Source organism: Phoca vitulina, unplaced genomic scaffold (genome assembly GCF_004348235.1).
Source record: "Phoca vitulina isolate PV1807 unplaced genomic scaffold, GSC_HSeal_1.0 scaffold10, whole genome shotgun sequence".
NCBI lineage: Eukaryota > Metazoa > Chordata > Mammalia > Carnivora > Phocidae > Phoca > Phoca vitulina.
The window spans coordinates 15,280,516-15,293,840 of NW_022589713.1; the positions used below are offsets into that span (position 1 = coordinate 15,280,516).

Consider the following 13,325-nt stretch of genomic DNA (forward strand, 5'->3'; position numbering starts at 1 on the left):
TTCAGTTCCTTAAGAAATTTTTTGTGCTTTGCCAGGTACCTACTAAAGATGATGATGAATTTTGCAACATTTGGCAGTCCTTACAGGGATCTGGAAAGGTTCAACACTTTCAGCCAACTCTACAAGAGAAAGTTAGTATACCTTGTTTGATAGACATTTAAATTAAAAAAACAAATTTACATTTTTCTTGTGAGTATGCAATGATTATTTTTTTCCTAAAATCTCATAAAATAGAATAACGGTTTTAATCATGAATTTTCATAAGTCTCTTCAGCCGTATATAAAAGTTTTTGGACTCATGAGAGGGAATATAGATAATTTTTCTTTTAAATCAGTTTGGATTTTATTTTAGCTGTTTGCAAAATCATAATAACTATATTTTAAATTCAACAAAGGCCTTAATGCACTTATTATTAACTAATTAATTTCCACTTGAATGTGGAGCTTTATGCTGGCACTTGGTTGTCTTAAATATGAATGAGCAAATTCACATTCCTTAATAGAGATTAAGAAGGGAAAAGAAATTCTGCTAAAAAGGTAGACTCAGACCAAAAAAAGGAAAAAGGTAAAGAATAAATTCCTACAACATTTTTTGCTAGTAACTGACCTATCTTCTCAGCTTTGGTCAAGAAAGAAAGAATATTCTCTCAAGTTTATAAACCAACAGCCTGCACCATGAAAGCCTCATTTATTCTAATGTCCTCCAGTGATGGTGACATTTTCAGAGTAGAGAGAAGAAAATAGCAAAGGAAATGATGGTAAAATAAACATAAAAAGTGAGAGTGACAAAATACATAGTTCTCTTCTGCTAATATGCTAAGTTTTTCTTAGATCATCCATAAATCCTTTCTATCTAAATGCAGTCTATATCCAGAATTTCAAACCCTCTTTTCCTCTCTAATTTATTTGATACCACTAACCATTCATTTTTTAGGAATGCTTCGTTATCATTCATTCATTTCATTAATTCATTCAGCATGTATTTATTGAGGGCCTATCATGTTCATTGTTCTATGTGATGAGAATATAGCTATAAACAAAAAAAAAAGTCTGACCCTCAAACAAATTATATTCTGGGGAGGAGAGGACAAGTAGATTACATGGTATATTAGATGGTAATACAGAAGTTTGAGAAAAATTTCAGAGGGGGATAGAGAATGTTGGCAGGGCGGGGGGGGAGGCAAGGTTTTGCAGTTTTAAAGAGAATGATCAGGTAACATTTGAGTAAAGATTTGAATGAAATGAGGAGTAGAGTATGTAGATACCTGAGGTGAGGGTATTCCAGAGAAGTTCAAAGACCCTGTTGGGAAGACAATTCCAGGTGTACTCAAGGAAGAGAAAAAAGACCATTATGGCTTTTAATCAATAGGCTGAGTTGTAGGAACTGTAATTAGATACCATGCAGGACCTTCTGGGTCATTATAAGGACATTGTTTTTTACTCAGTGAAATGAGGAATCAGTGAAGGGTTTTGAGCAACAGAATGACATGATCTGATTTATATTTTAATAGGATCATTCTGTCTGCTATCTTAAGAATAGAATGTAGAGGAGTCAGGATAGAAACAGATTAGTTAGGAGACTACTGGAATCATCAAGATAGAGTTGATCCTGACTCGGACCAGAGTAGTAGGAGCCTGGAGAAGTGATCAAATTCTAGGCATATTTGGAAGGAATTGCCATCTAATGATGAATTGGATATAGGGTTAAGAGAGAAAAAAATGGATTAAAGAGTGTGACTCTTAAGGTCTTAGTAACTAAAAGGATAGAGTGGCTGTTACCTGAGATGGAGAAGATTGCAAGTCAAGTAGGTTTGTGGAGGAAGATCTGGAGTTCAATTTTGGTCATAGTAAGTTTGAGATGTATATTAAGCATCTAAGTGGAGATACAGAGTTAGAAATTTGAGTAGAGGGGTGCCTGGGTGGCTCAGTTGGTTAAGTGTCTGCCTTCGGCTCAGGTCATGATCCCGGAGTCCAGGGATTGAGCCCCACGTCAGGCTCCCTGCTCAGCCAGGAGTCGTCTTCTCCCTCTCCCTCTGCTCCTCCCCCTGGTCGTGCTCTCTTGCTCACTTACTCTCTCAAATAAATAAATAAAATCTTTTTAAAAAAAAAAAAGATATTTGAGTAGAGATGTAGAGTTGGACATTGATTCTGATGGTTATGGAAGATGTCCAAGCTGGAGAGAGAAATTTGGGCATGTATGTGTGTATCTATATATCTCTATCTATTTATCTACATCCAAAGAAGTCTAATAACTTAGCCTTGGAGAATTCCATCCTTAAAGAGTCAGAGAGATTAGGTGAACCTGACAAACAAGATTGAGAAGGAATGGCCATTGTACAGGAAGAAGACCAGTAAAGTGTGGTGTTCTAGATGCCAAGTGAAGAATGGATGTCAAGGAGAGTAATCAAGTGTGTCAAATGCTGGTGATGGATCAGTTAAAATGAAAACTGAGAATTGACCATAGAGTTTTGTATCTGAGGTCATTGGAAATCTTGACAAGAGCAGTTTCAGTAGAGTGGTAAGAGTGAAATACCAAGAAGAGTGTGTTTAAGAGAGAAGGGGAGAAGAAAAATTGGAGGTAGCAAATATAGGCAATTATTTCAAGGATTTATACTCTAAAAGGAAACATTACCCTGACTCCCCTCTTGCCTTTTGCTTTTTATTCAACTTCTTTCTTAACCTCTGTTTTTCCAGCCATTCAACTGGGCAGTATTTCACTGAACAATAGTTTTTTTTCTCCCCCTTTTGTTTTATCATTTGGTGACATTGGCTCTTACCTTGCTGCTAATTTAACCACTCAGTGTATGTGTTCCATACCTCTCAATCAGGATCAATCTAAGCCAGTATCTCCAACTTCCTAGAAGACAGGTATAGACAGACACCCCACCATCACCTCAGCCGAAAGATGTCTTAGAATTCACCTCATCTGAAGCTTCTTACCCTTATTTCTAACACTACCATTTCCCCAGGCACATAATCTGAAAAGCATGGAGTAAAAACTTTTTCCTTTTTCCCCTCTATTTTTTTTTTTTTTTTTTTTTTTTGCAGTGAGATTCGAAATCTTTTTATTTCTTGGCAGTTCTCACAACTGGGCCTTAGATGGTCATCCTAAACCTAGATTAACCTCCTATCTGTGCTTCCTGCTTCTTGCCTCTTTCCTTTTTAGTCCTTCTTACATAGTACTGTTTGACGTATCTTTCCTAATGATCTTTCTTGGTGATCCTTTCACCTGTGTTGGCCCAATGGCATTATTGGGCAAAATATCTAATTAATAAGAGCTTCTGGATTTGAACTTAGTTTGTTCCCTGAGGCACTGTGGTATGATAAATCTGGTACTGGACTCAGAATCAGGAAATCAGGTTTGGTGACTCAAATTGAGCAACTCTAATTTCCTTGGGCCTCTGTGGCCTCATATGCAAAATTAAGGCACTAGACTAGATGACCTCTTTTCCAGCCCGAAAAGAATGTTATTCTTGGGGCGCCTGGGTGGCTCAGTCGTTAAGCGTCTGCCTTTGGCTCAGGTCATGACCCCAGGGTTCTGGGATCAAGCCCCGCATAGGGCTCCCTGCTCGGCGGGAAGCCTGCTTCTCCCTCTCCCACTCCCTCTGCTTGTATTCCCTCTCTTGCTGTGTCTTTCTCTGTCAAATAAATAAATAAAATCTTAAAAAAAAAAAAGTTGTGTTTTTTTTTTTTTAAGATTTTACCTATTTATTAGAAGGAGCACGAGAGTGGGGTGAGGGGCAGAGGGAAAAGCAGACTCCCCCTGAGCAGGAAGCCCGATGTGGGGCTTAATCCTGGCCCTCTGGGATCATGACCTGAGCCAAAGGCAGGCGCTTAACCAACTGAGCTACCCAGGTGCCCCAAAGAATGTTATTCAAATATTATAGAATGTATAGGGCTCTCTGTTCAGTACTAGTGGAATTCAACCTCAACTGAAACTAGTATCTAACTCTACCTAATTCTTATATAAAGTATATCCAACTCCTTGGTAAAATGGTCTGTTCTAGTAAGATTGGTCTCTTTATTTTCCCTTTCCCACAAGTAGATGATTCCCATTTCAGGTTATGTGTTCTTATTGTTCCTTCCACTTTCCTCTCTCACTACCAAAATTCCCCTAGATCTCCAGCAAGGTCTGCTAGTCATTTTACTGCCTATTGCCTTGAGATGGAACTCAACACTTGATACTATATTTCCTCAGAATCTTCTGCATGTTGCTCCTGGTATTGGGTGCTATTTCGTTATTTATATTAACTAAACACTGTCATGTTGTATTTCCTCCTATACATACCAAGAATTATGAGCCACCACATATATCACTTAAATCCGTGAAGCATTAATAAGCAACCTGGTATTCATCTGATAAGCACATTCTAGACAACTCAACATGATTTTTTAAAAAGTATTCAAGCTTCTGGAAAAGGTGAAACTATGGAGACAGTAAAAAGATCAGTGGTTGCCCGGAGGTTAGGGGGAAGATCAATAGGCAGAGCACAGAAGCTTTTTAGGGCACTGAAAATAATCTGTATGATACTCTAATGGTGGGTACATGTCATTATACGTTTGTCTGAACACATAGAATGTACAACACCAAGAGTGAACCCAATGTAAACTGTGGCCTTTGAGTAATAATGATGTGTCAGGATTGGTTCATTGATTATAGTAAATGTACCACTCTGGTGGAGGATGTTGATAATGGAGAATGCCATACATGTGTAGAGACAGAAAGGATATGAAATATCTCTGTACCTTTCTCTCAGTTTTGTTGTAAACCTAAAACTGCTCTTTAAAAAGTCTTTTTTAAAAAACTTTAAGTCTTTATTGACAAAATATGACAATGTGAGTAATAAATAGCTTTATGTAGATATCAAATAGAACAACCCAAAAACTATACCCAAAACTAGAATATTTTCTAATTAAACTTCTGGATACTTTTTCTCTGATATGGTACTGTGAACATGGGTTTTAGAGTTAGAGCTCAAGTGTCAGCTCTCCTATTATTTAGTTCTACAACCAAATACTCTATCTCTTTGAGGGAAAGTAGTTATAAGAGTTTGTTTTTAAATCATTTATAAGAATTTTAACTTTCAGGTTGCAGTTCTACCTCAAGAAGTAAGTCAAGTAACTCAACATCATAAATCTGGCTTTACTGACAACAGTGTTAAATGTCAGCAAAGAAAACATGAGCCTCACAGAAAATGTAAGTTTAAAGTTAAAAATACACTTACGATGCTAACTGCTTCCTTTTTTATTAACTACAACAGTTTTATTGAGTTATAATTCACATACCATAAAATTCATGTTTTGAAGTATTTAATCAGTGATTTTTTTGGTGTTTTCACAAAGTTGTACAACCTATGCCACTATCTAAATTTAGAACATTTTTTTTACCCCCAAAAGAAACATACCTATTAGCAGTCATTCCTCCAGCCCTGGCAACCATTAATTTACTTTCTGCCTCTATGGATTGACCTGTCTGGACATTTCATATCATCATAAAATTTGTGACTTTTTGTGACTGGCTTCTTTTACTTGGCATAATGAACACAAGGTTCATCCATGTTGTAGTATGTATCAGTGCTTCATTCCTTTTTTTTTTTTTTTGCAATCCTTTTTTTTTTTTTAATTTTTTATCGTTATGTTAATCACCATACATTACATCATTAGTTTTTGATGTAGTGTTCCATGATTCATTGTTTGTGCATAACACCCAGTGCTCCATGCAATATGTGCCCTCTTTAATACCCATCACCAGGCTAACCCATCCTCCCACCCCCCTCCCCTCTAGAACCCTCAGTTTGTTTCTCAGAGTCCATCATCTCTCATGGTTCATCTCCCCCTCAGATTCCCCCCTTCATTCTTCCCCTCCTGCTATCTTCTTCTTTTTTTTTTTTTAACATATATTGTATTATTTGTTTCAGAGGCACAGATCTGTGATTCAACAGTCTTGCACAATTCACAGCACTCACCATAATACATACCCTCCCCAATGTCTATCACTCAGCCACCCCATCCCTCCACCCCTCACCACTCCAGCAACCCTCAGTTTGTTTCCTGAGATTAAGAATTCCTCATATCAGTGAGATCATATGATACATGTCTTCCTCTGATTGACTTATTTCGCTCAGCATAACACCCTCCAGTTCTATGCACGTCGTTGCAAATGGCAAGATCTCATTCCTTTTGATGGCTGCGTAATATTCCATTGTATATATACACCACATCTTCTTTATCCATTCATCTGTCGATGGACATCTTGGCTCTTTCCACAGTTTGGCTATTGTGGACATTGCTGCTATAAACATCGGGGTGCACGTACACCTTTGGATCCCTACATTTGTATCTTTGGGGTAAATACCCAGTAGTGCAATTGCTGGATCATATGGTAGCTCTATTTTCAACTTTTTGAGGAACCTCCATACTGTTTTCCAGAATGGTTGCACCAGCTTGCATTCCCACCAACAGTGTAAGAGGGTTCCCCTTTTTCCGCATCCCCGCCAACATCTGTCGTTTCCCGACTTGTTAATTTTAGCTATTCTGACTGGTGTGAGGTGATATCTCATTGAGGTTTTGATTTGGATTTCCCGATGCTGAGCGATGTTGAGCACTTTTTCATGTGTCTGTTGGCCATTTGGATGTCTTCTTTGGAAAAATGTCTGTTCATGTCTTCTGCCCATTTCTTGATTGGTTCATTTGTTCTTTGGGTGTTGAGTTTAAGAAGTTCTTTATAGATTTTGGATACTAGCCCTTTATCTGATATGTCATTTGCAAATATCTTCTCCCATTCTGTCAGTTGTCTTTTGGTTTTGTTGACTGTTTCTTTGCTGTGCAAAAGCTTTTTATCTTGATGAGGTCCCAATACTTCATTTTTGCCCTTGCTTCCCTTGCCTTTGGCAATGTTTCTAGGAAGAAGTTGCTGCGGCTGAGGTCGAAGAGGTTGCTGCCTGTGATCTCCTCTAGGATTTTGATGGACTCCTGTCTCACATTTAGGTCTTTCACCCATTTTGAGTCTATTTTTGTGTGTGGTATAAGGAAATGGTCCAGTTTCATTCTTCTGCATGTGGCTGTCCAATTTTCCCAACACCATTTCTTGAAGAGACTGTCTTTTTTCCATTGGACATTCTTTCCTGCTTTGTCAAAGATTAGTTGACCATAAAGTTGAGGGTCCATTTCTGGGCTCTCTATTCTGTTCCATTGATCTATGTGTCTGTTTTTGTGCCAGTACCATACTGTCTTGATAATGACAGCTTTGTAATAGAGCTGGAAGTCTGAAATTGTGATGCCGCCAGCTTTGCTTTTCTTCTTCAACATTCCTCTGGCTATTCGGGGTCTTTTGTGGTTCCATACAAATTTGTTTGGTATGGAACCAAACAAATGGATTATTTGTTTCATTTCCTTGAAAAAAGTTGATGGTATTTTGATGGGGATTGCACTGAATGTGTAGATTGCTCTAGGTAGCAATGACATCTTCACAATATTCTTCCAATCCATGAGCATGGAATGTTTTCCCATTTCTTTGTGTCTTCCTCAGTTTCTTTCATGAGTATTTTATAGTTTTCTGAGTACAGATCCTTTGCCTCTTTGGTTAGATTTATTCCTAGGTATATTAAGGTTTTGGGTACACTTGTAAATGGGATCGACTCCTTAATTTCTCTTTCTTCTGTCTTGTTGTTGGTGTATAAGAATGCCACTGATTTCTGTGCATTGATTTTATATCCTGCCACTTTACTGAATTCCTGTATGAGTTCTAGCAGTTTTGGGGTGGAGTCTTTTGGGTTTTCCACATAAAGTATCATATCATCTGCAAAGAGTGAGAGTTTGACTTCTTTGCCGATTCGGATGCCTTTTATTTCTTTTTGTTGTCTGATTGCTGAGGCTAGGACTTCTAATACTATGTTGAATAGCAGTGGTGATAGTGGACATCCCTGCCGCGTTCCTGACCTTAGGGGAAAAGCTCTCAGTTTTTCCCCATTGAGAATGATATTCGCTGTGGGTTTTTCATAGATGGCTTTTATGATATTGAGGTACGTACCCTCTATCCCTATACTCTGAAGAGTTTTGATCAAGAAAGAATGCTGTACTTTGTCAAATGCTTTTTCTGCATCTATTGAGAGGATCATATGATTCTTGTTCTTTCTTTTGTTAATGTATTGTATCACGTTGATTGATTTGTTTGCAGTCCTTTTTATGGCTGAATAATAGTCCATTCTATGAATACTACATTTTGTTTATCCATTCATCCATTGATGGACATTTGGGTTGTTTCCACTTTGGGGCTATAATAAATAATGCTGCTGTGAATATCCATGTAGAAGTTTTTGATTGAACATATGTTTGCAGTTCTCTTGGGTATACATCCAAATGAGTAGAATTAGTCATATGTTAACTCTGTGTTTAACTTTTTATGGAACTACCAAACTGTTTTCCAACTGCTGTTTCCCACCAGCAATATATGAGAGTCCAATTTCTCCACATCTTCCATTAATACTTGTTATTGCCCATCTTTTTTATTACAGCAGCCCTGGTAGGTGTAAAGTGAAATCTCTTTGTGGTTTTCATTTGTGAATCATTAATGACTAATAACATTGGGCATCTTTTCATGTGCCAGTCGGCAGTTTGTACATATTCTTTGGAGAAATGTCTATTCAAGTCCTTTGCTCATTTTTGAGTTATTTTTCTTTTCGTCCTTGAGTTGTGTGAGTCCTTTACATCTTCTGTATATAACGTGCATATTCAGATATTTGATTTGCAAATATGTGCTGTCATTCTGTGGGTTGTCTTTTTAACTTTATAGTATCCTTGAAACAAAAGTCTTTAATTTTGATCAATTCTAATTTATCTTTTCTACTTTTTCTTTGATTACTTGTGCTTTAGGTGTCATATCTAAGAAACCATTACATAATCTAAGGTCACAAAGATTTATACCTATCTTTTCTTCTAAGAGATTTGTAGTTTTAGCTCTTATATTTAGGTCTTTTTTCCATTTCTGAGTGTTTGTATATGGTATGAGGTAGGGGTCCATATTCATTCTTTTGCATGTGGATATCTAGTTGTCTCAGCACCATTTGCTGAAAGACTGTTCTTTTCCCATTGAATTCTCTTGGCAACCCATTGAATTTTCTTGGCACCCTTGTTATAAATCAATTGACTATAGATGTATGGGTTTATTTCTGACCTCTCAATTCTGTTCCACAGATCTATATGCCATCCTTATGCAAAGAACACACTATCTTAATTATCATAGCTTTGTTGTAAGTTTTGAAATTGGGAACTTTGAGTCCTCCAGCTTTGTTTTTCTTTTTCAACATTGTTTTTGTCTGTTCTGATCTCTTGCATTTCTGAATGAATTATAGGATCACCTTGCCTATTTCTGCGAAAATGGCAGCTGGAATTTTTATAGAGATTACGTTGAATCTGCAGATCATTTTGGAGAGCATTGTCCTCTTAACAATATTAAGTCTTCCTATCCATGAACGTAAAATGTCTTTCCATTTATTTGTCTTCTTTAATTTCCTTCAATGATGTCTTGTAGTTTTCAGTGTACAAGTCTTACATCTTTTAAAAAAATTTATTCCTAGTATTTTATTATTTTTAATGCTATTTATTGTCAGTGGAACTGTTTTTTTTTTTTTCAAGATTTTATTTTTTTAGAGAAAACAGGGGGAGGGGCAGTGGGGGAGGGAGAGGGAGAGAATCTCCAGCAGACTCTGCACTGAACATGGAACCCAATGCGGAGCTCAGTCCCACAACCCTGAGATCATGACCTGAGCCAAAACCAAGAGTCAGACACTTAACCGACTGAGCCACCCAGACACCCCTATTGTCACTGGAACTGTTTTCTTAATTGGTGGTTGGGGGTGGATTGTTCAGTGCTGTTTATAGAGATAAAGCTGACTTTTGTATATTGATCTTATATCCTGCTACTTTGCTGAACTTGTTTATTAGCCCTAATTTTTTGTGGCTTTGGCAAATAGCAATAGTGTTACTTCTTCTTTTTCTTACCTGATTGCTGTAGCTAAAACCACCAACATAATGTTGAATGGAAGTAGTGAGAGTGAACAGTTCACCCTTGTTTTGATCTTAGGGGTAAGCTTTCAATCTGTGAGCATTAAGTGTAATGTTAGCTGTGGGTTTTGGTAAGTGCCCTTTATTAGATGAGGAAGTTCCTTTCTATTCTTTGGTTGTTGATTTTGCCCCCCTTGGAGGGATATTAGATTTTGTCAGTTGCTGTTTCTGTGCTTAATTAATATGGTAGATTCCATTGATTGTTTTTATGTTGAACCAACCTTGCATTCTTGGAATAAATCCTACCAGGTCTTGGTGTTTAATTTTTTTTATATGCTACAGGATTTGATTTGCTAGTATTTTGTTGAGGATTTTATTTTAGCATTTATATTCATAGAGGATATTTGTCATTTTATTTTATTGTGATATCTTTGATTGTGAAATCAGGGTAATACTGACCTTACAGAATGTGGGGAATAACACTGTGGAAGAGCTCAGCCTCATTCTGATCTCTCTGGTGGCTGCCAGGTTATTGGTTTCCACCAAAAAGTGCTGGCTGCTATTTTTCAAGTCTACTTAGAGTTGTAGAGTAGGGATTGAGACTATGGCAAGTTAAACCATAAAGCTCACTGTTTTGAGAGTCAGTCTTTTTTCTTGAATAAATACCCCCCAGATTGCTACAGGCCTTTGATTAATTTCCATAACTCTAAAAATTTGGATTCGGGTAATTTATGCCCATTTTCTTGTTGCTTTTATGGAGGACAGAATTTTTATTTTATTTTTTTTTATTAACATAATGTATTATTTGTTTCAGGGGTACAGGTCTGTGATTCATCAGTCTTACACAATTCACAGCACTCACCATAGCACATACCCTCCCCAGTGTCCATCACCCAGCCACCCCATCCCTCCCACCCCCCTCCACTCCAGCAACCCTCAGTTTGTTTCCTGAGATTAAGAGTCTCTTATGGTTTGTCTCCCCCTCCGGTTTCATCTTGTTTCATTTTCCCCTCCCTTCCCCTGTGATCCTCTCTCTTGTTTCTCAAATTCCTCATATCAGTGAGATCATATGATACTTGTCTTTCTCTGATTGACTTATTTCGCTTAGCATAATACCCTCTAGTTCCATCCATGTTGTTGCAAATGGCAAGATTTCATTTTTTTTCTGATGGCTGCATAATATTCCATCGTATATATACACCACATCTTCTTTATCCATTCATCTGTCGATGGACATCTATGCTCTTTCCATAGTTTGGCTATTGTGGACATTGCTGCTATAAACATTGGGGTGCACATGCCCCTTCGGATCACTGCATTTCTGTCTTTGGGGTAAATACCCAGTAGTGCAATTACTGGGTCATAGAGTAGCTCTATTTTCAATTTTTTGAGCAACCTCCATACTGTTTTCCAGAGTGGCTGCCCCAGCTTGCATTCCCACCCACAGTGTAGGAGGGTTCCCCTTCCTCTGCATCCCCGCCAACATCTGTCATTTCCCGACTTAATTTTAGCCATTCTGACTGGTGTGAGGTGGTATCTCATTGAGGTTTTGATTTGGATTTCCTTGATGCCGAGTGATGTTGAACACTTTTTCATGTGTCTTTTGGCCATTTGGATGTCTTCTTGGCAGAAATGTCTGTTCATGTCTTCTGCCCATTTCTTGAATGAATTATTTGTTCTTTGTTGAATTTGATAAGTTCTTTATAGATTTTGGATACTAGGCCTCTATGGAGGACAGAATTTTTAAAGGTCCTTACTCTGACGTTTTTGCTGATGTCCCCTCACTACTTTTTGAATAAATTTTGTTCAGCGTAATCTAGTTACCTTTTTGTGTGTAAACACTTGCCTATTAAGTTACTCTAACCTATATTATAATTTTTTATTAAAAATATGTATATTTTGTTGTTAATATTTCTTACATAATTTATATATTTTTACTTATTTAGTCCTTTAGTAGTGTTTACTATGTTTCAGGCACAGTAGGGAATGCAGATACAGAGATGAGAATCTTCATCTTGCAGTTAGTTTCTCTCTTTTTTTTTTTTATTTTTTATTTTTTATTTATTTATTTGACAGGAGAGACACAGCGAGAGAAGGAACACAAGCAGGGGGAGTGGGAGAGGGAGAAGCAGGCTTCCTGCAGAGCAAGGAGCCCGATGCGGGGCTCGATCCCAGGACCCCGGGATCATGACCTGAGCCGAAGGCAGATGCTTAACAACTGAGCCACCCAGGCGCCCCGTTAGTTTCTCTCTTGATCAGAATATTCCCAAATTGCTGCAAATTGCTCTTTGTGTTCAAAATATGACTCATTTGTTATTCATTTATTTATTCAGCTTCTATCTATTGAGCTGTATATACAAAGTACTGTTTTAGGTGCTAGGGTTATATGACTGAACCAGACAGACAAGTTTTCCAGCCTAATGGACTTTACATTCTAAGATGGAGACTGATAATAGGCAAAAAAACCCCAAAAAACAAACAAACAAAACTATCCAATAAATTCCATAATGTGTAGTAATGATAGTGCTATGATGAAAAATAAAGCAGATTAAAAGTATAGGTGGGGGGGGGCTCCTGGGTGGCTCAGTCATTAAGCGTCTGCCTTCGGCTCAGGTCATGATCCCAGGGTCCTGGGATCGAGCCCCGCATCGGGCTCCCTGCTCAGCGGGGAGCCTGCTTCTCCCTCTCCCGCTGCCTCTCTCCCTGCTCATGCTCTCTCTCTGTATCTCTGTGTCTCAAGTGAATAAATTAAAAAAAAAAAATAAATAAAAAAAAAAAAGTATAGGTAGGGGGGTGTTTTATAGAATGGTCAAGGAATGCCTCTCTGAGGACATAACATTTGAGCAGAGACCCAAATAAAGGGGAGTGGAATGGGATAAAGTATGCAAAACATTTGCTGAAGAGCTTTCCAGCAGAGGAAATAATCATGTGCAGAGTCCTGAGTCTAATTTATTATATTGTATACATGCATGTATTTTATGTGTGTGTATATATATATATGTTACATATAGTATAAGAATGGCCTTTTTTTTAAGATTTATTTATTTGAGAGATAGAAAGAGCATGAATGGTGGGAAGGGGCAGAGGGAGAGAAGCAGACTCCCCACTGAGCATGGAGCCTGATGACGCAGGACTCGATCCCACGATCCCATGACCACAGATCATGACCCAAGCCGAAACCAAGAGTTGGATGCTCAACCAACTGAGCCACCCAGGCACCCCAAGAATGGTCTTTTTAAATATTTTTCTAAAAAGCTATTTTCCGGGGCGCCTGGGTGGCTCAGTCGTTAAGCGTCTGCCTTCGGCTCAGGTCATGATCCCAG

The 13,325-nt window shown here is 38.0% G+C and overlaps 1 protein-coding gene across 3 annotated transcripts in view; it reads left to right on the forward strand.

The window, feature by feature from the left end:
• Positions 1–13,325, forward strand: part of XRN1 (5'-3' exoribonuclease 1) — a 112,319-nt gene that overhangs the window by 78,372 nt on the left and 20,622 nt on the right. For all 3 annotated transcript variants that reach the window (XM_032408542.1, XM_032408545.1, XM_032408543.1), the window contains exons 32-33: positions 36–131; positions 5,089–5,197. In XM_032408542.1, coding sequence (XP_032264433.1) covers positions 36–131; positions 5,089–5,197 — 205 coding nt within the window. The remainder of the gene's footprint in view (positions 1–35; positions 132–5,088; positions 5,198–13,325) is intronic.